The 25,030-nt window shown below is 38.3% G+C and overlaps 1 protein-coding gene across 2 annotated transcripts in view; it reads left to right on the forward strand.

The window, feature by feature from the left end:
* CFTR (CF transmembrane conductance regulator) overlaps positions 1-25,030 on the forward strand; it is a gene marked incomplete at both ends in the record, with an annotated part of 201,521 nt that overhangs the window by 68,352 nt on the left and 108,139 nt on the right. For both annotated transcript variants that reach the window (XM_081102067.1, XM_081102066.1), the window contains 4 exons: positions 1,817-2,063; positions 3,665-3,757; positions 8,852-9,034; positions 14,750-14,941. In XM_081102067.1, the coding sequence (XP_080958193.1) occupies positions 1,817-2,063; positions 3,665-3,757; positions 8,852-9,034; positions 14,750-14,941 (715 nt within the window). The remainder of the gene's footprint in view (positions 1-1,816; positions 2,064-3,664; positions 3,758-8,851; positions 9,035-14,749; positions 14,942-25,030) is intronic.

Genomic DNA, 25,030 nt, shown 5'->3' on the forward strand with positions numbered 1-25,030 from the left:
GAGGCTCCTTACACTATCTTCGTAATTTTGGATTCTTTTTTCATTTTGCTTTTCCGGTTGGGTGTTTTTTGCTTCTTCGTATTTCAAATTGTTGACTTGATTCTTGCGCTCCTCTGGTCTGCTGTTGGGAGTCTGTATAATATCCTTCATTTCAGTCAGTGTATGCTTAATTTCCAGTTGGTCCTTTATCATAACATCCAGGGTCTAATTAGATTTCTTGAGGATCTCATTACATTTATCGGCGGTCTCACCCGTCTTTTCAAGGGTCTTACTAAATTTATCAGTGGCTTCTAGACAGTTCTTGAAAAAACCTTAAAAGTGTGGTTTTGAACTCTATATCCAGTTGTTTGCTTTCCTCCATTTCTGTCATTTGTGTCCTATTTCTTTGTCTCTGCATTTTTTGTGCTTCCCTGTGTTGATGGAGTTGCTTTCTGTGCTAGGTGTCTTATAGGGCCCAGTGGCTCAGCCTCCCCCATTACCTGAGGTGGACTCTCTTGGTGCACCCCCTTGTGGGCTGTGTGCATAGTCTTGTTGTAGTTAAACCTTGATTGTTGTAGGTATCACTGGGAGGAATTGACCAATTGGCTGTGAGAATCAGCTGTGTCTGCAGTGGGAGAACTTCTGTGCTGGAGACACCCCTCCGGGGCAAGACTTGCTTCAGTGGGGCTTTGGTGCTCACTGAGTCACTCTGAACACCGGGTATACTGGTTTCTGGATCTTTCAGGAGGTGCTAATCTAGCCTTTGCCTGAGGCTACTCAGCTGGAGCTCAGCTGTGAAGGAATGCAAGTTGCCCTGGGGCCTTGGGCCAGCTGCAAGTTTGTTAGGTAATTTTCAGATTGCAAAAGCCTCCTTGGTGCACAGCTTGGGCAGGGCAGGATCCCAGGGGATCAATAGGGTGGAGCAAACAGCTATGGCTGATCGTCAGTACTTCCCTAAGAAGCCCCAAGTCTCATTGTCCGGGTAATCGCTGCAAGCACCTCTGAGAGAAAGCCGCCCTCGAGATGCGAACGATGCCAGACAGTAGCCTCTCCCCGTATCAGTCAGGGTCCCCAGAGACTAGCCCGGAACTGGAGTTCAGAGCAGTAGGGAGTTTGAGACTCACTCCCAATTGAAAAAGCCAACCGTGTCCTCAGCCACCAGCCCTTTCCGCATCCGCCTCCGTACCTGTGCACTTAACTTCTGCACCGTAGCTCCTCTGAGTCTCGGCATGCTTTTCTCTTTCCTTCTAGTTGTAGTATTTCCACTCAGCCAGCCTTCCTGTGGTTCTGTATGATGCCCGTTCTGTCTTTTAATTGTATTCTTGAAGTGGTTGTGCGAGGCAGCAATCTCTGGTGTTTACCTATGCCGCCATCTTGGTTTCTTCAAAACACTCTTATATATATGCTATTTTTAGTGTTTCCCCAAAGCCAATCTAGAATTTCTAAAGTGCTAAGAACCTATTAGGGAACCACAGAATTGTCTTTTTCTTTATAAATCTTATAACATTGTCCTCGTTATTATACCTAATCACTTAAAACACCACCCAAAAAACAAAAAGTTATCAAAGTCTCACTAATCTTACTAATTATAATGAAGTGATAAAGGTGTGAAAGTAATTTAATAATAATTGAGCTTAGTAGTTATAGTTTAGAAATATTTACAGGTATTACGGACAAAACACTGATGCATTTATTTCTATTCCTCTTTCAGATAAGGTAACTGAGGCTCAGATAAGTTAAATAACTTGCCGCGGGGCACAAAGCCTTGTGAGCCTGTGTTCAGATTGCAAGATGCAAAGTAAATAAACATCCCAAATCTTACTATTTTGTTTTATAGAACAGAACTGAAACTGACCCGGAAGGCAGCCTACGTGAGATACTTCAATAGCTCAGCCTTCTTCTTCTCAGGGTTCTTTGTGGTGCTTTTGTCTGTGCTTCCCTATGCATTTATCAAAGGAGTCGTCCTTCGAAAAATATTCACGACCATCTCATTCTGCATCGTTCTGCGCATGGCAGTCACTCGGCAATTTCCCTGGGCTGTACAGACATGGTATGACTCTCTTGGAGCAATAAACAAAATACAGGTAACGTACCAAGAGTGGGCATTGTATTGTATACAATGATTTGAGAATAGCTTAGAACTTTAATAGTGGGCAGACTGTCTTGGGCCTGTTTGATGCTCAGAATTTTCTCTCTTGACGTCTATATGTGGTCTAACAAGCCCTAGTAATGGAAGTTTATTGAAATAAAATAAAAGCCTGTGAGATCCTCTCAAGTCAAAGCAATTGCAGAAAATATTGTTTCTGTATTCTGAGGAATTTATTCAAGTCATCAAGCAATAGGTTATTCTCATGCACTTGACAAATGTGCACAAACATGGTGGCAGGTTTACCAGGAAGTTAAAGAACTTTCCAGCTAACTCTAGGAATATTCACTTCAAGCTTTTCCAAGTATTTCCTTTGGCAATATGGTGGATGTGAACGGCATTTTATATCACATGAATTACCTTAAAATCCCAGCAATGCTGATGTAGCTGGGAGCTCTGAAGAAAAGTTCTCAAATCCTCAAGTGATGAGACTCAAGTTTATACAAAGCTAACTTAATCACTACTATGAACTTGTATGTGGTTACAATGTTTATAATTAATATGCAGGTGAAAATGTTTTATTATACTTTTAAAGTACTATTTAAATATTTAACCCAGAAAAATAAATCACTGTGACATACATAAAGGTGGTGATGAAAGGTGAGCCACTTTTGAATGGTCCTGCCATTATTTAATCTAGGCCAGAGTTTGCAAATTGTGGCCCATGGACCTACTTTCGGCCCCTAGACCTGTTTTATTTGACCTTCACATTAAAAAGAAGAAAAAATTAGAATTATTTGCCAGCATTTAAAAATGAGGAGATGTCACATATGCAACAAATTGTATCTTCAGCCTGCCTTTGAAGGGTTGGAATATATAGTAAAGGGGTCCTCTTCCTCCTAATTTTATCATGTTTCAAAAGTGTGTTTGAGATTTGCAATTTAGGCAAATTGATGAGTATAGCTCAAAACCATAGCAGGTCTTGGACTAATCTTACTTCTTCTCTTAAACCATCACAGGAGAGAGAGAGAGAGAGAGAGAGAGAGAGAGAGAGAGAGAGAGAGAGAGAGAGAGAACAGATATTTAGACCAGAAATGAGAAAATGAGAGTGTCAGAGACAGAGAGGTCCCACTGAACAGGAACACAGATCTTGAAAAAAAAATAGAGGAAAAGAGAGAAACCAAAATTGAAGTAGCAAGAGAGAGAAAAGTAGAGAAGAAAAGGGGAAAGCGAGGAGGCAAGGACCAGGCTGGTTTCATTACCTCTGGTGGTGAAGACTTCAGGATGCCTGGGCTTAATTCTTCCCTGTGCTCCCACCTGCCCACAGAACACTGTGAATGGGAGTCTCTAATAGGCCCCATTTAGAATCAAGATTTGATGCCTTAAAATCAGTTATATCAGAACTTCACATCCTTACTTAACCCAGAGAAGTGATGCTAATGATGCTTCTAAAAAAGGGGTGGGGTTGACATAAAGATAAAGATACTGGTTTTCTCTTTGTCCCAACTGAGGTGAATTCGCTAGTGCAGGGTGCTTTATAAGGTCTATAAAACAGTAGAATATAACTTAACAATGTTTTTGCTCTGTCTTTATTAACAGGATTTCTTACAAAAGCAAGAGTACAAGACATTGGAATATAACTTAACAACTACAGAAGTAGTGATGGAGAATGTAACAGCTTTCTGGGAAGAGGTAAGAATTAAAAAAAACTTACTTAAATACTTAAGCATTTTTTTGTGTGAATGTCATTTTCATATTAATGGACAATGAGAATGATGTTAGAACTGGAAGGCGAACCACTCTACTTATTTTATAGATTAAGAAATATAGGCTCAGGAAAGTTAAATAGAGTATTGAAACCTCTTTACATTTTTTTGAGTCTTATAACTTGTTTCACATAACATATCAGGAAGTAATACAAAGTTCATTGATTTTGGATCTGGGTAGGGCTGAATTTGAATCCTGGTTTTGCTGTTTGTTCTCTGTGTAATCTAAATAGAGTTATAGAACTCTGTGAAGCCTTTGATTCTCCATCTGTAAAATGGGAATATTAATATTCACCTGGCAGACTTATGTAAAGTGTTCAGCTGAATACGATGTACATAATAATTCCTCAATAAATGCTACCTTATCTGATCTCAAGTTCCAGTCCAAGTGCTTTACAGACTCCAGTCAACATAAAGATGTATGAGATCTCTACCAATGTATGGTTTTCTATGATTTGAGCTCATTTTAATTTATTATTAAAAAATCCTTATATTTCTCAAAGTCAAAAAATATATTTATCAATGATTTTCAGCCTCTAATGAAGCAATATCTGATATCTGATTATTGAGAATCCCTGTTGAGTTCCTATTTCTTATCACTGGTATCTGTGTAAAGATAGGAGTTATGAAACTAATGTCTTATTTCTATATACTATACAATATCTTAAATTTGTTTTATAAGCAACATGATCACCAGAACTTCACTTTACTTCATGTTTTAAGGTATAGGTAAGAGATAATTCTTTTTTTTTTTCATTTTACCTAAAACTATCTTTTATTAGGATTCTGGTCAAGAGAATAATTCTTTATCTGACTAGCAAAGTTGTTTGTGGAAAAGTGTGTGGGTCAGATTGATATTACTTTTTTGCTTTTAGAAATTTCAAATGCCCTTCTAGGTATGAAGGAAAAATAAATTTGACATTTTCCACAACTATTTTCAAACAATTGCTTTCCTACTCTTGGACAAAAGTCCTCAGTTTCACTCTCCTAAAAGTAAGTATGTGTTGTCTCCTTTAATTCTCAAAATAGTCCTATGAGCTAGTAATATTAACATTTTCATTTCAATGATAAGGAAATGGAGGCTTAGAAAGGTGAAGTTACCTGGCTTAGCTCACACAACTGTCAAGAGCTGAAGCCAGATTTTGGACCCAAATGTCACCACCTACAACCCTTTCACTGAACCATTGACTCATGTCTGTCTGTATCCTCACTTTCCACATTACTGTGTCCTCAGACTGTGACTTCTAGTCACCCCTGCCTGCCATTTCAGTAGTGATGGGCCACTGAGTCTCCACCTAAGTCTCCTAGCATTTCATGCTCTCTGTGGGTGACCTCACCCAGGCTCACCCTTGAGGACAAGGAGTTAATGACTCTCAAATGCAAATCTCTGGCCCCACTTTCCTGAACTTCATGTATGTATTCCAAATTTTCTATATGCTCCTCAAGCCCTTCACATTTATCACTCCCCCAGTTTCTAGTGTATTCTTTTTCTCCTTTGATGATGTCACCATCAACCCAGTTATCCAGGAGTTAAGTCCCTGATGAGTTATATATGACTCCTTCCTCACTCCAAACCTATGAGTAAGTAGAATTTCTATTTATGTGTTGGAAGCTGAGACTTAGAAAGTTTAAGTTACTAGAAGGAGGTTATACAACTAGATAGGGTGGAGCTAGAAGATTAGCTTAGGTTTCTCTGACTGCAGAGCCCTTTTCGACTCATCATTACTGCCTCTGATTTTTTTAAAGAGTGACTATTGCTTTACTGTATACAAAACAACTTTATATATATTACCTCAATAACTCAGGAGACTGAAGCTCAGAATGTTATAATGACTTGTCAACCATGACTCAGCTAGTTGAAAAGATGAAACAAAAAGTGAGATTAATACAAATACTATCAAAACCATTCCACTCATAGCTATATAGGATTCATAAATATGGTGAATGTTCAGCCTTACTAGGGAGCAAATAAATAAGGCTAAGATCTGATAGTGAGATTCCATTTTCACCTAGAAAACTATAAAAGAGGACAAAACAAATAACAAAAGCAACAGTGTTCATAAGGGTCCTTGAGAAACTATCACTATCATATATTGCTGGAGGAAAATTTTGAACTACTCTCCAAAGGACTTGGAATTTTATAACCTGTTCTCTTTGGAAAGTTCACTTGCCAAAATTTATACTAAAAAAAAAAGAATGTACTCCACTTTTGTAGCAAAGTACATATATATATAGTTTATATATATAGTTTATATATACTCTTGGATACTATCCTGCAACCAAAATATATTTGAAGAATGCTTAATGGTATATGAAAATTTTTATCATTTTTTAAAGCCAGAAAAGCAGGTCACAAACTTTATATACAATTTTTATTAATGTAAAAATTATATATGGTTTTATATATTATATACATTTATATTATGTGTAAAAGTGGAGGGATATCAGTTGAAATGTTAAATAAGGTTTTTTTCTCAGTAGTAGTGCTATAGGTAATTTCTTCTTTCTGCTTTTCTACATTTTCCAAATTTCCTGAAATTAGTATTTTACTTCTATAATTAGAAATGAAAGTTACTATGAACAATAACCTGCCATTGGTCCGAGTCTGTCTTACTGGATAAAAGTCCTTCTAAGCATGCCACACAATCTCCTTAACAGCCTGTACTGCCCACTACCAAGCACAGCCTTTGTCATCTTGTCATATGTATCTGACCCAGCCACTCATCATTCCTGACACATACTTTGTTCTTTTAAGCTTAAATCATTGTGCATGCAGATCCATCTTCCTAGAATACGTATACTATTTCTTGGTCTTGTGAAATCCCACTTACATCCTTTATAGCCTAGTGTGTAGACCATTTACTTGGTTAAGCTCCAGGCTGAGTCGGCTGCTCCTTCTAATGTACTCCCATAGGACTTGGTATAATTTTCAGTTGTAGCACTAAGCACATTGCAATATTAATATTTATTCATGTTATTCTCCCATGTGGGATTCTTTGAAGTTATCTTTAATACAGAGGTGATACTCAATAAGTTTAATCTATTTGATAAATAAATGAATAAGGGAATAACAAATAGCTTTGTCTCATTTTTTAACACTTTTTTTAAAAAGTTGATTTTTAGAGAAAGAGGAAGGGAGAGGGAGGGAGAGAGAGAAACATCGATGCGAGAGCAAAATATCAGTCGGCTGCTTCCTGCATGCCTCCTACCAGGGAACAAGCCTGCAACCCAGGCACATGCGCTGACCGAGAATCAAACTGGCAACCTTATGGTGCACAGGAAGATGGCCAACCAACTGAATCGAACCATCCAGGGCTCTCTCTCTCTCTCTCTCTCTCTCTCTCTCTCTCTCTCTCTCTCAAACATATATAATTGTTGAATTCAGAGAGGAAGGGAGAGGGAGAGAGAGATAGAAATATCACTGATGAGAGAGAATCTAATCAGCTGCCTCCTGCATGCCCCCTATTGGGGATTGAGCCCACAACCTGGGCTTGTGCCCTTGACCAAAATCGAACCCCAGACCTTCAGTCTGCAGGTGGACACTCTATACACTGAGCCAAACTGGCTAGGGCTAGGGCTCTTTTTTTACACCTTAATTGATTATTTCTTAAAAGCTTTGCATTTAGTTGTCTGATGACTGAGGGACCATTAGCCATCTATAACATAAGGATTCAAAGCAGCAGTCTTCAAATGTAAAAGGATTTTGAAAAACTATGAACTCTGACACATGTTTAAGTTGACTTATAAACTTTTCAACATAAGTTTAAGTGGTGGCAAAAGATGTAATTCCTGTTTATTGTATGTAAAATGGATTTTTGTCAAAACTTGGGAGCTGCACTTTCAGTGTATTCAATTTATGGAAGATAAGTAAATTTATGTAGTCAGTGATCATTGTCAAGCCAATCAGTTAACTTTATCTCAGAAAAAGTATAACTTTACTTAAAATGGGTGGGTGCAGGCTAGAAGGGGTCAATCGGGGAGAAGGGAGGACATATGTAATACTTTCAACGATAAAGATTTAAAAAAATGAAGATAGTTAATGTATATTAATTTATTAAATTATTAAAAATTAAGCAATCAAATAAATAGTTAACTAAAATCCCTTATCCTCCAATTCATTTCTGAAATCTATTCTAAGCTAGGTAAGACACAATTGCCTTCTTGTGTAAATGGAATTCATTCAAATAATCTGGCAATATTGTCACGTTTATCATTTTTGTTGTTGTTTCTTTTTGTTAATCATCACCTGAGGATATTTTATTCATTGATTTTTAGAGGGAGGGGAAGGAAGGCAGGGGGAGAGGACAGAGAAAGAGAGAGATTGAAAAATCGATGTGAGAGAGACACGTGGATTGGTTGCCTCCTGCACTTGCCCCCGCTGGGGCTGGGATCGAACCTACAACCCAGATATGTGCCCTAGACCAGGAATCGCACTTGCCACCCTTCCATGCACAAGCCAATGCTCTAACCATGAGGCAACACTTGCCAGGGCATGTTTATGTTTAATAATAACTACTTAAATAAATAATTTGAGCTTTTCAGAGGAATGTACCACTAACATGATAGAGTAGAAGTCAGATTTGGGCTGTAATTTCACTGTAGCCTACTAGTTATGTGACTTTTGCTATTTAACTTCTCTGAATCACAGTCTGCAGCTTTGAAAGAAAGGAATTGTCAAATCTTGCCACATATATTATTATTACGCTGAGGATTAAATGATAATGTTTATGTACCCAACCTACAGGAGGTGTATATATAAACACTTATATAGATAAATAGGTATATTTAATTTAATTTGATGTCTAGCAATAATCTAAGACATTAAAATGGTTATTATTAAATGCCATAATTATCATTTCAACTGTTTTGGATCATGTGCTCTAGAAATCATGGGTTATATAATTATGTGCTATAATATATGGATCATGGACCATGTGCTTTTCAAATTCATCATACATAAATAGCTATTGAAAATATATGGAAAGCTGACTTTTTAAATTTTCTGTTTTTTTCTTAACAGGGATTTGGGGAATTATTTGAGAATGCAAAACAAAACAATAATACTAGAAACATCCGCAATGGCGATAGCAGCATCATCTTCAGTAACATCGCACTTCTTGGTACTCCTGTCCTGAAAGATATCAATTTCAAGATAGAAAGGGGACAGTTGTTGGCAGTTGCTGGATCTACTGGAGCAGGCAAGGTAGTTTATGTTATTCTTTATCATTAAGTTTTTAACTTGGCATGCATTTCTTCTTTCTTTTTCTAGTTTGTTTGTAGTGTAAAAAGGTATTTTGAAGAAATGTTTACATAGGTATTAGGATAATGCTTAGATATAGTGTATCTTATAATATAAATTATTCCACTGAAAACATCTTCTAGCCTTTATTTCTTCATATTATTACCAGTGACTCTCTCTACACCTTTCAATTTTGTAAAGCTCTCAGTGCAGTGTGTTGTACAAGGTGGGCATTCAGTAACTTTATTGAACAAATGAACCATCAATTTTTTAAAATTGTTTTATTGCTTAAAGTATTACAAAGAGTATTACGTATGTCTCCTTCTTTCTCCCTCTGACCTTCCCCTAGCCTCCCATACCCCCCAGTGTCTTGTGTCCATTAGTTATGCTTATATGCATGCATACAAGTCCTTTGGTTGATCTCTTACCCACCCCCTCAACCCTCCCCGGCCTTCCCGCTGTAGTTTGGCATTCTGTTCGATGTTGCTCTGCCTCGGTATCTATTTTTGTTCATCAGTTTATAATGGTCTTAAATATCCATAAATGACTGAGATCATGTGGTATTTTTCTTTCATTGACTGGCTTATTTCACTTAGCATAATGCTCTCCAGTTCCATCCAAGATGTTGCAAATGCTAAGAATTCCTTCTTTTTTACAATAGCATAGTATTTGAACCATCAATTTTTACCAGTCTGTGGCACACACATTTTTTCAGAACTTGTTCAGGAAAATCATACAGGCATTTTTTGACATTATAATTTTGAAACAAATACAATAAAGTTGCAGGATACAAAATCAATGTGCAAAAATTCACTGTCTTCCTATATACCAGTGATGGCAAACCTTTTGTGCTCGGCGTGTCAGCATTTTGAAAAGCCCTAACTTAACTCTGGTGCCGTGTCACATATAGAAATTTTTTGATATTTGCAACCATAGTAAAACAAAGACATATTTTTGATATTTATTTTATATATTTAAATGCCATTTAACAAAGAAAAAACAACCAAAAAAATGAGTTCGCATGTCACCTCTGACACGGGTGTCATAGGTTCGCCATCACTCCTATATACTAACAATGAAACTTCAGAAAGGGAAATGAAAAAAGAAAACAAAAACCAATTCCTTTTGCAAGTGCAACCAAAAGAATAAAATACCTAGTAATAAACTTAACAAAGGGTATGAAGGACCTACATACTGAAAACTACAAAGCATAATGAAATGGAAAGATATTCTGTGTTCATGGGTTAGAAGAATCAACATAGTTAATATAGCCTTATTACCCAAAGCAATATACAGATTTATTGCAACACCCATCAAAATCTCAATGGCATATTTTAAAGAAATCGGGAAAAAAAAATTCCAGATTTGTATGGGACCACAAAAGTCCCCGAATAGCCAAAGCAATCCTGAGAAAAAAGAACGAAGCCAGAAGTATCACACTACCTGACTTCAAATTATACTACAGAGCTATAATAATCAAAACAGCATGGTATTGGCAGAAAAACAGACACACAGACCAATGAAACACAATTGACAACCCAGAAATAAAACCACATGTATATGGGCAAATAATTTTTGACAAAGGATCCAAAAAACACAATGGAGAAAAGAAAGTTTTTTAAATAAATGGTTCTGGGAAAATTGGAAAGTCACGTGCAAATGAATGAAACTAGATTGCAGTTTGTCTCCATGTAAAAAAATAATTAAAAATTGATCAAAGACCTAAATGTAAGATTTTAAACAATAAATTATATAGAAAAAAAATAGGTACTAAACTTATGGACCTTGGTCAGAGAGAGCATTTTATGAATTTGACCCCCAAGGCAAGGGACGTAAAAGCAAAAATAAATGACTGGGACTATATCAAACTAAAAAGCTTCTGCATAGCAAAAGAAATGATCAATAAAACAGAAGGCAATCAACTGAATGGGAGATGATATTTGCAAACAACAGCTCCAACAAGGGGTTAATATCCAAACTATATAAAGAATTCATACAACTCAACACCAAACAATCCAATTAATAAATGGGCAGAGGACCTGAACAGAAACCTCTCTGAGAAGACATACAAATCATCAACAGAAATATTCAACTTCACTAGCTATTAGGGAAATGCAAATAAAAGCTACAATGAGATACCAGCTATCACCTGTTAGAATAGCTCAGGGGTCCTCAAACTACGGCCCGCAGGCCACATGCAAATATAAATATTGTATTTGTTCCCGTTTTGTTTTTTTACTTCAAAATAAGATATGTGCAGTGTGCATAAGAATTTGTTCATAGTTTTTTTTAAAACTATAGTCCAGCCCTCCAACGGTCTGAGGGACAGTGAACTGGCCTGCTGTTTAAAAAGTTTGAGGACCCCTGGAATAGCTATTCTTAACAAGTAATAACAAGTGTTGGAGAGGCTATGGAGAAAAAGGAATCCTCATTCACTGCAGGTGGGAGTGTAAACTGGTACAACCACTATGGAAAGCAGTGTGGCAGTTCCTCAGAAAATTAAGAATAGAGTCACCATGTGACCCAATAATCTCTTTTTTGGGGACCTACCGGAAAAACTCTAAAACATTTATTCGCAAAGATATATGCACTCCTATGTTCATTGCAACGTTATTCACAGTGGCCAAGACATGGAGACAACCAAAGTGTTCTTCAATAGAGGATTGGATAAAGAAGAAAAGATGAAATACTGCCATTTGGGACAACATGGGTAGACCTTGAGAATATTATGCTAAATAAAATAAGTCAGTCTGAAAAAGCTATGAACCATATGATTTCACCCATATGTGGGATGTAAATCTGAAACTCATAGACAACAGTATGGAGGTTACCAGAGGGAAGGAGGTGGGGCTATAATAAAGGGTAAAGGGAGGCAAATATATGGTGACAGAAGATGATTTGACTGGGTGGTGGGCACACAATTCGGTATACAAATCATGTATCATAGAAGTGTACACTTGAAACCTATGTGACTTATTAATCAATGTCATCCCAGTAAGTTTAATTAAAAAAGAATTTTGGAGAATGGACTCAGATTTACTTATGATTTACTATGAGGGAAAATTATTAAGTGGAATAGTTTTTTGAAGAAAATACATAAGAAGGTTAAGTTATTCAGTGCTGGTCAGCCTCCCGCCCTCCCCACCCCCGCAACTTGCTTTTGTTGTAGGTTAAAAAGCAAAAATAGGTAAATGTTCAAACCTCATTGTCAGGAGAAGAGAAGGCTTTATAGTGATCTTTAAGAATATGAGCTACCATTCAGATACTGATGAAACACTTGTTCTCTTTATGAAATTTAAAGGGCATGAAGTAATCAAATCAGAGATGTAAATCAGAACTACACATTTAATTAAACATCTTTGAGAAAATGGTATGTTTTTTTGTTCTAATCTACACCCTTGAATTATTTTAATTAAGTGTAACTGGTATAAGAATCTGCACCACTGGGTACCCTTGACTGAAGGCTGGCTTACCACATCTCCCACAGGGTGTAGGGATTTCAGTTCTCTTATTGTCTCTAGCACAATTGAAACAGCTTTGTGGCCTTGCTGATAACCCATGACACCACATGGTCTCCATCCTTTTTCCTGGCCGTGCTCTGACACTCAGCTTTAGCTGGGTCATAAACACTGAGCATTAGGTGTGTAGAATAAGCTATTAGCTCCAGCTTTTGCTTTTGTTTTAAATAAAATACAGTATCTTCAAAGACTTATTAATATTTTTGTATTTTTATACATTTATATATATTTAATGATGTTTTCACTTTACTTCATATCTCTCAAAATACCAAAATATTACTATGTATAAATATATAAATTAAATTTTTCCTTATATATGTACATCCTATATAATAAAAGCCTAGGCAGTTGGGTGTGACCAGGATGGCAGGGGAGGCCATTTGGGGGCCATCAGGCTGGCAGGGGAGGGCAATTGGGGGCAATCAGGCCAGCAGGAAAGAGCAGTTGGGGGTGATTGGGCAGGTAGGCAGGCAAATGGTTAGGAGCCAGCAGTCCCAGATTGTGAGAGGGATGTCTAACAGCCTTTCGGGCCTGATCCCACAGGGATCATGTCTAAATAGGCTTTCAGATATCCCCCAAGGGGTCCCAGATTAGAGAGGGTGCAGACCAGGCTGAGGAATACCCCACCCCCCACCCCCCATGCACGAATTTCATCCACCAGGCCTCTTGTCTAATCTAATAAAAGAGAAACATGCAAATTGACCACACCCCTGCTATGCCCCAAGCCACGCCCACCAGCCAATCGAGGCAACTATATGCTAATTAACCCAACCAAGATGGTGGCTGGCAGCCACGGAGCTGGAGCAAGTAGGAGGCTTGGTTGCCCCAGCGATGGAGGAAGCCAAGCTTCCTGCCTGCCCTGGCCAGCTGTGGCCTCCGCTCAAGGCAACAAAGTTTCAATTATAGAAGATAAATGAATCCTAGATACCTGCTTCCAGCCAGCCTCCACTGGGAGCTTGGGTGGCTGGGGGCTGTGGCCAGCCTGCAAACAGCCATCAGCCCCTCACCCAGGCTTGCCAGGCACCCCAGTGGGACCCCCACCCTGATCAGGGACACCCTTCAGGGCAAACCAGCCTTTCTATAACTCAAGGTCCAGAAGCCATAAAATAAAAGCTATTAGTCACTTAATAAACAACAACAAACCAACAAAACGAATCACTTGTACATGGAAAACAGAAGTAAAAAATGTCACACTAAAGTAAATATATGCAATTTATATCACACAAAGGAATAATCTCTCTTTAAATAAAGTGATCAAAAGGTAACATACAGACATCCCATTAGGAAAAATGTGTCACATGATCTTACACATATGTGGAATATAATGAACAAAATAAACAGATGAACAAAATAGTTCTAAGGCATAGAAATATGGAATAATCTGTTGAATTTTAGAGGAAAGGCATGGGTTAGTGGGTGTGGGAGAGAAAGGGGCCAAAGGTGTGAGGCTAAGGGCATCCCAAGTTAGGTGTGTTTTTTTTCTAGTGGTTATATTTATAACTAGAGGCCCAATGCATGAAATTCATGCAAGGGTAGGCCTTCACAGCCCTGGCTGCTAGGGCCATCATGGCCCCAACTGCTTCACGGCCCTATTCCCAGCCTGCACCTGCCTTAGCCTGGCGCTGCCCACGTCCGCTGCCACATACCCCGGTTCCCCGGTTCCGTGGAGCCCCCCAGTCGGTTGCCCCACAGAGGGTGGCCTGGGCCTCTCTCTTTGGGACAATCGCGGAGTCCCCCAATTGATCACCCCAGTGGCCTGGGCGATCATGGGGTGATGGTGGGCCCCCCAACTAATCACATCGCACCCACCTTGGCTGACCTGGTGCCAGTACGTGTCATAGCATGGTCGTCCAGATGGTTGTCTGGACAGTTGTCTGGATGGTTGTTCTGCTGTTCAGTCGTTTGGCTGATTTGCATATTAAGCTTTTATTATTATAGATAATAACTTTTTGTTTCATCTTTGGTCTTCTGTTTTTTTAGTTCACTTCCCCAATAGGAAGTGCTTAATAAATTTTGAATTGAATGAATAATTATAATCTTTTAAAATTGGAATCTTTTAAAATTAGAATAGATAGCTCTACTTAGAATGACAGTTTGTGGCAAGAGCATCTTGAGAGTGATTTGATCAAATGATTTAACTTAATAATGGTTTCATTTCTAGACCTCACTTCTGATGATGATTATGGGAGAACTGGAGCCTTCTGAGGGTAAAATTAAGCACAGTGGAAGAATTTCATTCTGCTCTCAGTTTTCATGGATCATGCCTGGCACCATTAAAGAAAACATTATCTTTGGTGTTTCTTACGATGAGTATAGATATAAGAGTGTCATCAAAGCATGCCAACTAGAAGAGGTAAGTAATTATGTGAAAAACTTCTGACCTTCAAACTACCTAAATGACATATTTAGCTCCCTATTTGATCAGTTGGTCTATATATGTTCATCAATTTATCACTATAGGTAAAGAACTTTGAGTAAGTCAATTAAGAAAACATGTGAACCTTATTTTTTTTAATATGTTTTTATTGATTTTTAGAGAGAGGGGAAGGGAGAGGGATAGAGAGATAGAAAGATCAATGAGAGAGAGAAACATAATCAATTGGCTGCCTTCTGCACTCCCTTTACTGGGGATCGAGCCCACAAACCCAGGCAAGCACCCTGACCGGAATTGAATCATGACCTCTTGGTTCATGAGTCAGCGCTCAACCACTGAGACACACAGGCTGGGCTGAACCTTGTTTTAAGAAACTTAGAAAAGCATAGAGAAGATATACTTTATTTTTAAAATGGTGGACTTGCTTAGTTAGAAAAAAACTCTTTATGAAATGATGAGAATTTTGTTCACTTGTTAATGAGAAAATGTCTTCAATTGCATGCTTTTTAAAAAGATATTTCAAAATTATGTAAGAGGATTTTAATAATTTTAATTACATCATAGTCTAATGGAATGAGCATTGTCCTGCCTGTAGAGAATTAGAGATAAAATTGTGATTTTATCTTTTGTTTAGCCTTCAACATAATCTCTAGCTAAATGAAGATGATGCTATTGACTCATTTCATAACAAGATTGGGGAATGGGCTAAATCTGCATTGAAAGCATTTCAAGTGAAATCAGTATGTGGATCTTGTGCTGTTTGGTACACAAATTGTATGATGGAAGCTTCAATAATTATTGATGTAAATTATTAGAGAGAATATATATATATCATTATGAGGTTTTTAGAATGATAGATGGCATTCGACACTAGTTGATTACTTTGTAGCCATTAATGAAAAAAATTGCAGTGTGAATAAAATAAAACAAAATACAGTGCATGGAAAATAGAACATGGCTAATTGCAGAATAGCTAGAACTGCAATTTTTATAATAGAGGTCTACTTGTTTGTATAAATGGCTCTCTATGTATATAATGATTCACTCAACAGTTTTTAAAAGTCCCATCTCTTATTTTTCATACACTCTGAAAGCATAATGAAAATTAAAGCTCTCCTGAAAAAGTATTGGATTTACTTTGAAGAAGATATTCTTCATTCCTCAAAAGTCCTTCTTCCAGGAGTTGTATTTCACAACCTAGAGGTTGGAACACTCAGTAGATTTATTATAAAAAGTCTGCGTGTTTCTAGGTAACACATATTTATCTAGGAGGGGACTGGGATGTAGGAGTGGTAGTGCCTTGCAAGATAAATGATGGGACTTTTTTTTTATTAGTAGAAAGGTGTTGGAAGTTTCTGGCAGGCTTATATTTTGCACTGGGCCACTAGTATCTCCATAAAATTGTTAAAATAATTAAAGAAAGAGGGTAAGAGGAAGATCATGTTATTGATTTTTTTTCTGATTCCATGGCCAGCCTTAAAATTATTTTTAAAGTGTATAATTCAGTTTTTTACTATATTCACATGGCTTTACAGCCATCACCACATTTTCTTTTTTTTCTTCATATGGTTGACAGTATTACAGATGTTGTCCAATTCCTGCCCCCCCCCCCTTTACCCTCCTCTTCCCAGCCCCTGCCCTACCCTAGGCCTTCATCATACTGTTGCCTTTGACAATTTGTTATACATATGGGTATATAAGTCTTTGGTTAATCTCTTCCTGTTTCCCCGCTCACCCCCACACTCCCTGAGATATGTCAATCTGTTCCATGCCTTGAGACCTATTTTGCTTGTCAGTTTATTATGTTCATTAGGTTCCACTTATAAGTAGAATCATGGGATATTTGCCTGTCTCTGACTGGCTTATTTCATTCAGCATAATATTTTCCAGGTCCATCCCTGCTGTTGCAAAGGGTAAGAAACCCATGTTTACAGCTGCATACGTACCATTGTATAAACGTACCACAGCTTTTTCATCCACTCATCTACTGTTGGGCACTTGGGCTGTTTCCAGATCTTAGCTATTATAAATAGTGCTGCTATGAACATAGGGGTGCATATATTCTTTCTGATTGGTGTTTAGAGCTTCTTAGGATATATTCCTAGAAGTGGGATCACTGGGTCAAACAGTAGTCCCATTGTACATTTTTTGAGTAAATTCCATATTGTTTTCCATAGTGACTGCACCAACATCATCATATTTTTCAAACCCTTTAAAAGAAACCGTTTGCAATAAATTTTTATTTCTCCTTACCTCCTCCACCCAGCCTTAAGCAATATTCAGTCTCTAAAATTTTTCTATATTGGATACTTTATATAAATAGAATCATACAATATAAAGGTCTTTTGTGCTTGGATAAACTTTTAAACTTCAAGAAGATAATATCTTTATTTTGAAAGCATTTACTGAGTCTTGCTGTGTTTTATGAAACTGTAAATAAAACTAGATCCATATACTTCAGAGGTTCATGGGCTAGTAGAGAAAGAGACATGTCAATAAAGAATGTAATCTAATAGAAAAAGAAAGAGGCATTTCTTTAGGTGCAAAGGAGGAAGTGTGGGAATCATGTCTGCCTAAAGTAAAAAGTAACCTCCAGAGGAAGCTCAAGACTAATGCCTTCCAATGGAATGATTCATTCTGGAATTCCAGTGGTGACAAGGGTAAAAATTATGGCCTCATAGTCATTTTTTAATTAGAGATCCCATTAGAGAGAAGGTTAAGTTGATGGGAAGAATTGGGAGATTGATGAGTAAAATGGTCACTAGATTACTGAGAAAAGAAAATGAAATACATATAAGGTGCCTAATAGAGTATCTAGTGCAAATTAACCATTCAGTGACTAGTAGCTCATTTCTACCATCTTTTTTTTTCTCCTAGTAGTTTTTATTTAAAAAGTTTCATTTTTCAATTCTAGTTTACATTCAGTCTTATTTTATATTAGTTTCATGTGTACAACATAGTGATTAGACAATCATATACTTTACAGTGTTTCCCTGATATTTCCAGTACCTATCTGGGACTATACTTGGTTATTACATTATTGACTATATTCCCTATGCTGTACTTTACATCTCTGTGACTATTTTGTAACTGCTATTTATACTTCTTAATCCCTTCACCTTTTTTACTCAGTCCCGTAACCCCCCTCTCCTCTGGCAACCATCAGTCTGTTCTGTCTTTTGAAGTGGAGCATACTGCTAGAGAGCATTACATGCATTAATGTGTCTGAGAGTTAGTTCTTGTTATTGACTGACTACAGTGGAAACAAGGTAGAAGTTGGTGTAATTAAGAAGGAGAACCATGAAGCCAAAAAGCCACAAAAAGTCGTCAGCCTGAGTTTTGAAGTTGACAAAAGTAGTTTTAAGAGGAAGTTATAAAAGTGGTCGTCTATAAATATGGTAGCTGGTCTCGTGACCCAATCAACAAAAGCTGGAGATTCTGTGGAAGAAAACAGGTGGCCTAAGATCCTGAGGGTTTGGAATGTAGGCTTTGGTTCCAAGCTCCAGAACATGGCAATGGGACTGGGAGGTGATTCCACTTTCCATGTTTCTTTCAGACGCCAAAGCAGTACTTAGTGGTTACCTTCTGCCAGACACTGTTCACTGGTGGGAGCAAGGGGGTACAAGGTGAAAACTTTGCTATCCCTTTCCTCAGAGAACTAATAGGCTGGCTGGAGGAGACCATACATAAAGAGACTATCCTATCTAATAAAGAGGTAATATGCACATTGACCATCACCCCAACACGCAAGATGGCCACCCCATGTAGACACAAGATGGCCGCCACAAGATGGCCAGCAGGAGAGGGCAGTTGTGGGCGATTAGGCCAGCCTCGGAGGGCAGTTGGGAGGGACCAGGCCTGAAAAGGAGGGCAGTTAGGGGCAATCAGGCTGGCAAGGGAGGGCAGTTAGGGGCAACCAGTCTGGCAAGGGAGGGAAGTTAGGGGTGACCAGGCCAGTAGGAGAGGGCAGTTGGGGACGACCAGGCTGGCAGGGGAGGGCAGTTATGGGCAATTGGGCTGGCAGGGGAGCAGTGAGGCATCGATCAGGCTGGCAGGGGAGTGGTTAGGGGGTGATCAGGCTGGCAGGCTGAAGCAGTTAGGGGCAATCAGGCAGGCAGGCAGGCAAGTGGTCGGGAGCCAGCAGTTCTGGATTGTGAGAGGGATGTCCGACTGCCCGTTTAGGCCTGATCCCAGTGGGTTTGGGCCTAAACGGGTAGTCGGACATCCCTCGAGGGTTCTTAGATTGGAGAGGGTGCAGGCTGGGCTGAAGGACCACCCCCTGCACGAATTTCATGCACTGAGCCTCTAGTTTCAATATAATATAGCAAGTGTTGGGATAGAGGTACTCTCAGGGCAGTATGAAAGCCCGGTTGAAGGCTTTACAGGTGCCTGGACCATTCAGGAAAGCTTTCTTGCAAAAGTGGACAAGTTGAAGGATGAATAAAGACAGAAAAGGAGTTCTGAACAGATGAAATGTGTGAGCAAGAAAACAGAACATAAAGCCACTTGTTCAGTACAGGGAACCACAAGCCTCTTGACCAAGCCAGAGTATAACTGGGGACAGTCGTGGGGAAGAAAGAAGCTTGAGGGCCATGTCTTGGGAGCCTTATACATTGGTCTCAGGAATTTGGTCTTGGAGAGCTTTAATTAGGGGGATGATGCAATCAGCTTTGCATGTGAGATATATCACTTTGGGTGTGGCCTGAGGTGCAGAATTAAGGTGGACTTAATATGCAGCTTTGTGGGATAGCAGAAAGAACATAGATTTTGAAATCTGAGAGAGCTGGGTTGCTAAAAAAAGTTACTTTGCTGAATACTGAGTTTTGTCCTCTGCAGTGTGGGGACAATATTACCCACTTTGTAGGGTTTCCTGTATGATTCTGGCACATAGAAGGTATTAGTAATAGTAGTAGTAGTAGTAGTAGTAGTAGTAGTAGTAGTATTTGCTACTCTGACTAGAAGGAGGGACATTGTAGAAAGCTATAGAAAATATATCAGATGAACAAAATAGATCCAAGACATAGAAGTAATCTAGATCATGATTATGATGGACACGAGGAGAAAAGTTAAGAATATTGGGAAAGTCATGTTCATATACTTAATATTTGCATTTATAGAAAAGACCATCAGGTAAAATGGGCCTTCAGAGAAGAGTGAGTTTGTTTTCTCAAGAGATTAGAAGAGAAGAGAAATGGGTTTAACATTAAGGATTCCTTGCATAACAGACATTGGAAAGAGGGGCAGGTAGGAATGCTGTGGGTTTGGGAATGGAGGGCGTGGAGCTGAGCCACAGAGAACTGAGCTATCTCATTAAGGCAGAAGGAGCACAGGTCTCACTAGCCAAGTGTCCGTGGAGACCACCACTAATGGGCTCCAACAAAAATTATTAATAATGATGATGACCTCCATTTTTTAAGATATCAAGTAAAACACTTAGCTTTTCATTTCTAGCTACCCCTGAGCTCCTGCTGTTATCTGTCCTGCTGACTTTTGCAGCTGATTTAGACCTTTTAAGCATCTCATAATAGGCAAAAATTCTCAGCAGTTCCTAAAATTCCTGTACTTTAAACTGGCAACTCTAGTGAATATAATGAGTACATTACTATATGCTGTTCTCTTCTCTTTCCTGAATGTCTCATATGTTGTTATCTACCAAACTACATGGTGAATTTCTTGAGAACAGCCATGCTAAAACATTTATTTTGGCATACTTCACCTAGCACAGTGATGTGCAGAAGGGTAAATCCTTATCCAATAACTATTTCAGAATTATTTGGAAGTAGGCATTTCAGTTGCAAGAATTTTACTCAGAAAATTTTCTTTTCTGAGCCTCACAGTCTAAAAGTTTGAGGAGACAATTACATGACAGCATATTATTGCTGGGAGTGACAAATAAAAGTAATCAGAAGTGCTCGACTAAGTTCACAGTCAGAATCAAGCTTCTTCTATTTTCAGTGACTTTAGAATTTCCAATTTTTGTATTTTTGTTGTGATTATTGTTAAGCGAGTGTTCACATCTTTGAAAAAGGCCAGTGAGAACCTCCCCAGATGAAAGCTTTATTTTTTTTTTAAGTGTGGCAGAGTTCTGAGCATAGAAACATGAAGTACCTTCGGCTGTTGCCAGCAAAAGAATCCTTCACATTCTGTATGTGGCCCCTATCACCAAATACAAATATTCCTGATGCAATGTTTTCATTTTGACTGCCAAAGTTGATCTGTTTCTTCATGTACTACACCTAGACTTGGAACTGGAGATGAGAATGGAGTATTTTCTTCCTAGTTTTTGTGTTTTTGTTCAGCTCTAATAGCTACGAAGCACTTGCGTATGTAACGATGCCTGGTGTCATAGGAGTAGGCAGGTAGATGTACATGTGCTTGGAGAGGAAGAAGCACTCACAACATATTTCACATAGTTTTCTGATTTCAGTTTGTTGAAAACTATTCACTCAGTGGGACAGCTCCAAGACGTTATCACAGGGAAGGGCCTGGAGAGAGTTCCGTGCTGCCAGAAGAGCTTGTGATGTGCAAACCTGAGTGAGCAAGTCATGCTCAGTTTCTCCCCCTTCAGTCCTCTTCTTTTAGGAACATCTCCATGTCCTGCTTATATCCTACTTTGGGTCTAGATGACAATAGAATGGATTCCTAGGCAAATTGATCATTATTTTTTAAATACCATTTTATAGCCCTGTGCCTATTAACTTATCCTCCCTTTTTTTTTCTTTCTTTCCACATACCCAGACTATCCTTAGGATCCTAAATCGTTGTAACTTTTATAACTAGCATTGGAGACTTTGCTAGCTTAAGAAGAGAAATCAATATAATTAGGCCCTTGTTAACTTACTTATCTCTTTAGGGGATTATAACCAGATTTTCTTATTGAAAGAGTGATGGACTTCACTGTTCTCTTGCCTTTTTTATTCCCAGAATACTACCTCTTTCGCACTTTACCGATTCCTCATCCTACCACACAGCCCCACAGCTGTCGGCAAGAAAATTCTAGGCAGGCCAGTGTTTGAATAACAGGTATTTGGACTGCTTTTGTTCAGCCAGTCAGTCTCTTATGCAAGTACCTGGGTTTGGAGAAGTAATTCGCTTTTATAATAGTGCATGATGAGAGGTGGGGGCTTGAGAAGAGGTCAGGGGCTTAGGATATGTATTTGATTTCCACAAAGTTGTTGAGATCCTTTTTGTAACCACAAAATGGGCACATTATTTGTCACAACAGTCATTACATAGGCATTTTAATAAAAGCATTTACTGTGTAAGTTGAAGAACTGAAATCTGTTTGTGTTGTCTATTTCACCTCTGCTTGGCAGGTTTCATATTTAAGACAGTAGGAGAAAAAATTGGGAGGGAAGTTGGCAAGAAGTTACTAAAAGAAAAAAAAAAAAACTTAGGAGGGATATTGGCAAGAAGTATGAAAAACTTGGGAGGGAAGCAAGAAAAGAAATAAGTTGATGCCTGTTCTGGAAAATAAATTCCATCATACAGATACTACAAGATGAATTAATTTAATTTAAATTTTGACCTCTGGATTTCCAGATCTGGCTAAAATAACCTGCATTGAATGCGGGGGGCGGGGGGGGGGGCGGTTAACCTTTAGATCAGCGGTTCTCAACCTGTGGGTCGCGACCCCTTTGGGGGTCGAATGACCTTTTCACAGGGGTCGCCTAAGACCATTGGAAAACACATATATAATTACATATTGTTTTGTGATTAATCACTATGCTTTAATTATGTTCAATTTGTAACAATGAAATTGGGGGTCACCACAACATGAGGAACTGTATTAAAGGGTCACGGCATTAGGAAGGTTGAGAACCAGTGCTTTAGATGACCAGTCTACTATTGCAGGGAAATTCAGGACTGTTCAGTTGGGAGATCTGTAAATAAAAAGGTGCCATAGGAATTAACATTTGCATTCAATAGTAGCCAAGACAATGGACATCTAATACAAATATTTGAAACTCATTGAACTATGTCTCCTAAACCAGAATAAACCACACTAAGTGACTGTACCTGAACTACCTGTAATTTGCTACTGGTAGGTAATTAAGTTTGAAAGGATTACCACCCATTTACTGTAATATGAAGCAAGTGCATTTATTTTATGAGACTATTGAACTGGAACTCAATAGAAATAACATGGTGTTTCCTGAACAAAACTGTTATTTCACTTAATTTGAACCTTGGAACTTAATAAATAAATAGTAGCTAATGTTGATTGGGCAAGCACATCAGCAAGGCTGTGCTAAGCACTTTGAATTTTCACTTTCTAGTTATCTAGTGACAACTTTGCCTAGAGTTTGCAGTCAAAAGGAATGTGTGCTAAATTCTAAAAGTATGAAATAGGTTTCAGGAATTAAAATTACAATTCTGGAACTAATTGTTAACAAATGAGAGCTCTTACATTTCTAAAACCAAAATAGCCCTCAGATTGTCTCTTAGTAAGTTTGGGCAAGTCAACAGAACAGTAGCATAAAAATTTAATTATAACTGGATCCAGCTAGTTCATGAATAGATAATGAAATTAAGGTATTTAAGCCATACCTTTATATATAAAAAAGAAACAACAAAAAATTCATTGTTTTCCGAAGGTAAAAGGCATGCTGTATCATTACATACATGCCTGGTGTTTCATCCCTCTGGAAGAACTGAGATTTTGGACCCTGCATTCTTGGAGTTTCCCATCTTGTTTTGTGATGGCTAACTAAACAAGATCAAGAGAAGGTTTTACACTTATATTTTAATAGAACCTTAGAACTTGGTATTGTTCATAATAGCCTTTCCAGGAAGGGAAACTTTTTTTTCTTTTCTAAAAACTATGAGTGTACAGTAAGAGCTCTCTAAACAAAATAGTCTTTGAAATGACCACTGAATTATCATTAATATGTTGCAAAGCCAAAACTACAATACCTAGTTTTTATTTAGAAGGTTTAGTTACCCTTGATTCAAATTTTATAAATTAAAAAAAAATGATTTCAACAAATATTTGTGAAGTTTCTACCATGGACACGGTACTGTGTTGGGCACTCTGTATGCTGTCTGCAAGTATAACAAGGGTGCCTATCTGCAATGAACTTCTGACTTATCGATAATTTGGTGTAAAAGGCATTTAAATATATTTAATAAATATTTGTGAGTGCAAACATTGAACTAGGGACTTTGACATATTCTTGGAATTATTAATAAACAAGACAAAAATCCCCATCCTCGAAGAGTTTTTATTCTATTGGAGATGAACAAATGAGAACCAGTGCAGTTTGATACATTCTATGATATTGGTCAATACAAGATCCTTATATGAGAGTACAGAGTAGTGACACTTAATCTGGATTTAGAAGGTCAGACAAGGTATTCCTGGAGGAAGTGACATCTAAGGTAAGAGATGGGAAATGAGTAAGAATCATTTGAGTGAAGACTACAGAGAGAGAACATTCCAGAAAGAGAACAGAATATATAAGGCCTGGAGTCCAGAGGGAACATTGTATATTCAAGGATCTACAGTCAGTGCATGTGGCTGACATGGAGAATAAAATGAGCCCAGAGCCAAGAGACAACATGGTACATTTGTGGGAGCTCGAGGTAATGCAGCAAGACGGGAAGGGGTACAGGGTGAGAGCTGAACTGCCAGGGGACAGTCAGATCATGGTAGCCAAAGGATGCGGAAAGACAGAAGTGCTCTACTTGACTTTCACGTTTCATAGAACTGGTACAATCCAGTTCTCCTACAGCACGTGGGCTGCAGAGGAGTCAGGGAGCATGATGCTGAGTGGGAGCAGAAAAGTATCCTGGGGGGAGAGCAAATGGGTCCACGGTAGCTTTTCTTTATTGGGAAAGTGCCTTAATCAAAACTGTGTCTTAGGTAGCTTCATCTAGCACAGCGGTTCTCAACCTGTGGGTCGCGACCCCTTTGGGGGTCGAACGACCCTTTCACAGGGGTCACCTAAGGCCATCGGAAAACACATATATAATTACATATTGTTTTTGTGATTCATCACTATGCTTTAATTATGTTCAATTTGTAACAATGAAAATACATCCTGCATATCAGATATTTACATTACG

This window comes from Myotis nattereri, assembly GCF_964212035.1.
Source record: "Myotis nattereri genome assembly, chromosome: 11".
In the NCBI taxonomy this organism is placed as follows: Eukaryota; Metazoa; Chordata; class Mammalia; order Chiroptera; family Vespertilionidae; genus Myotis; species Myotis nattereri.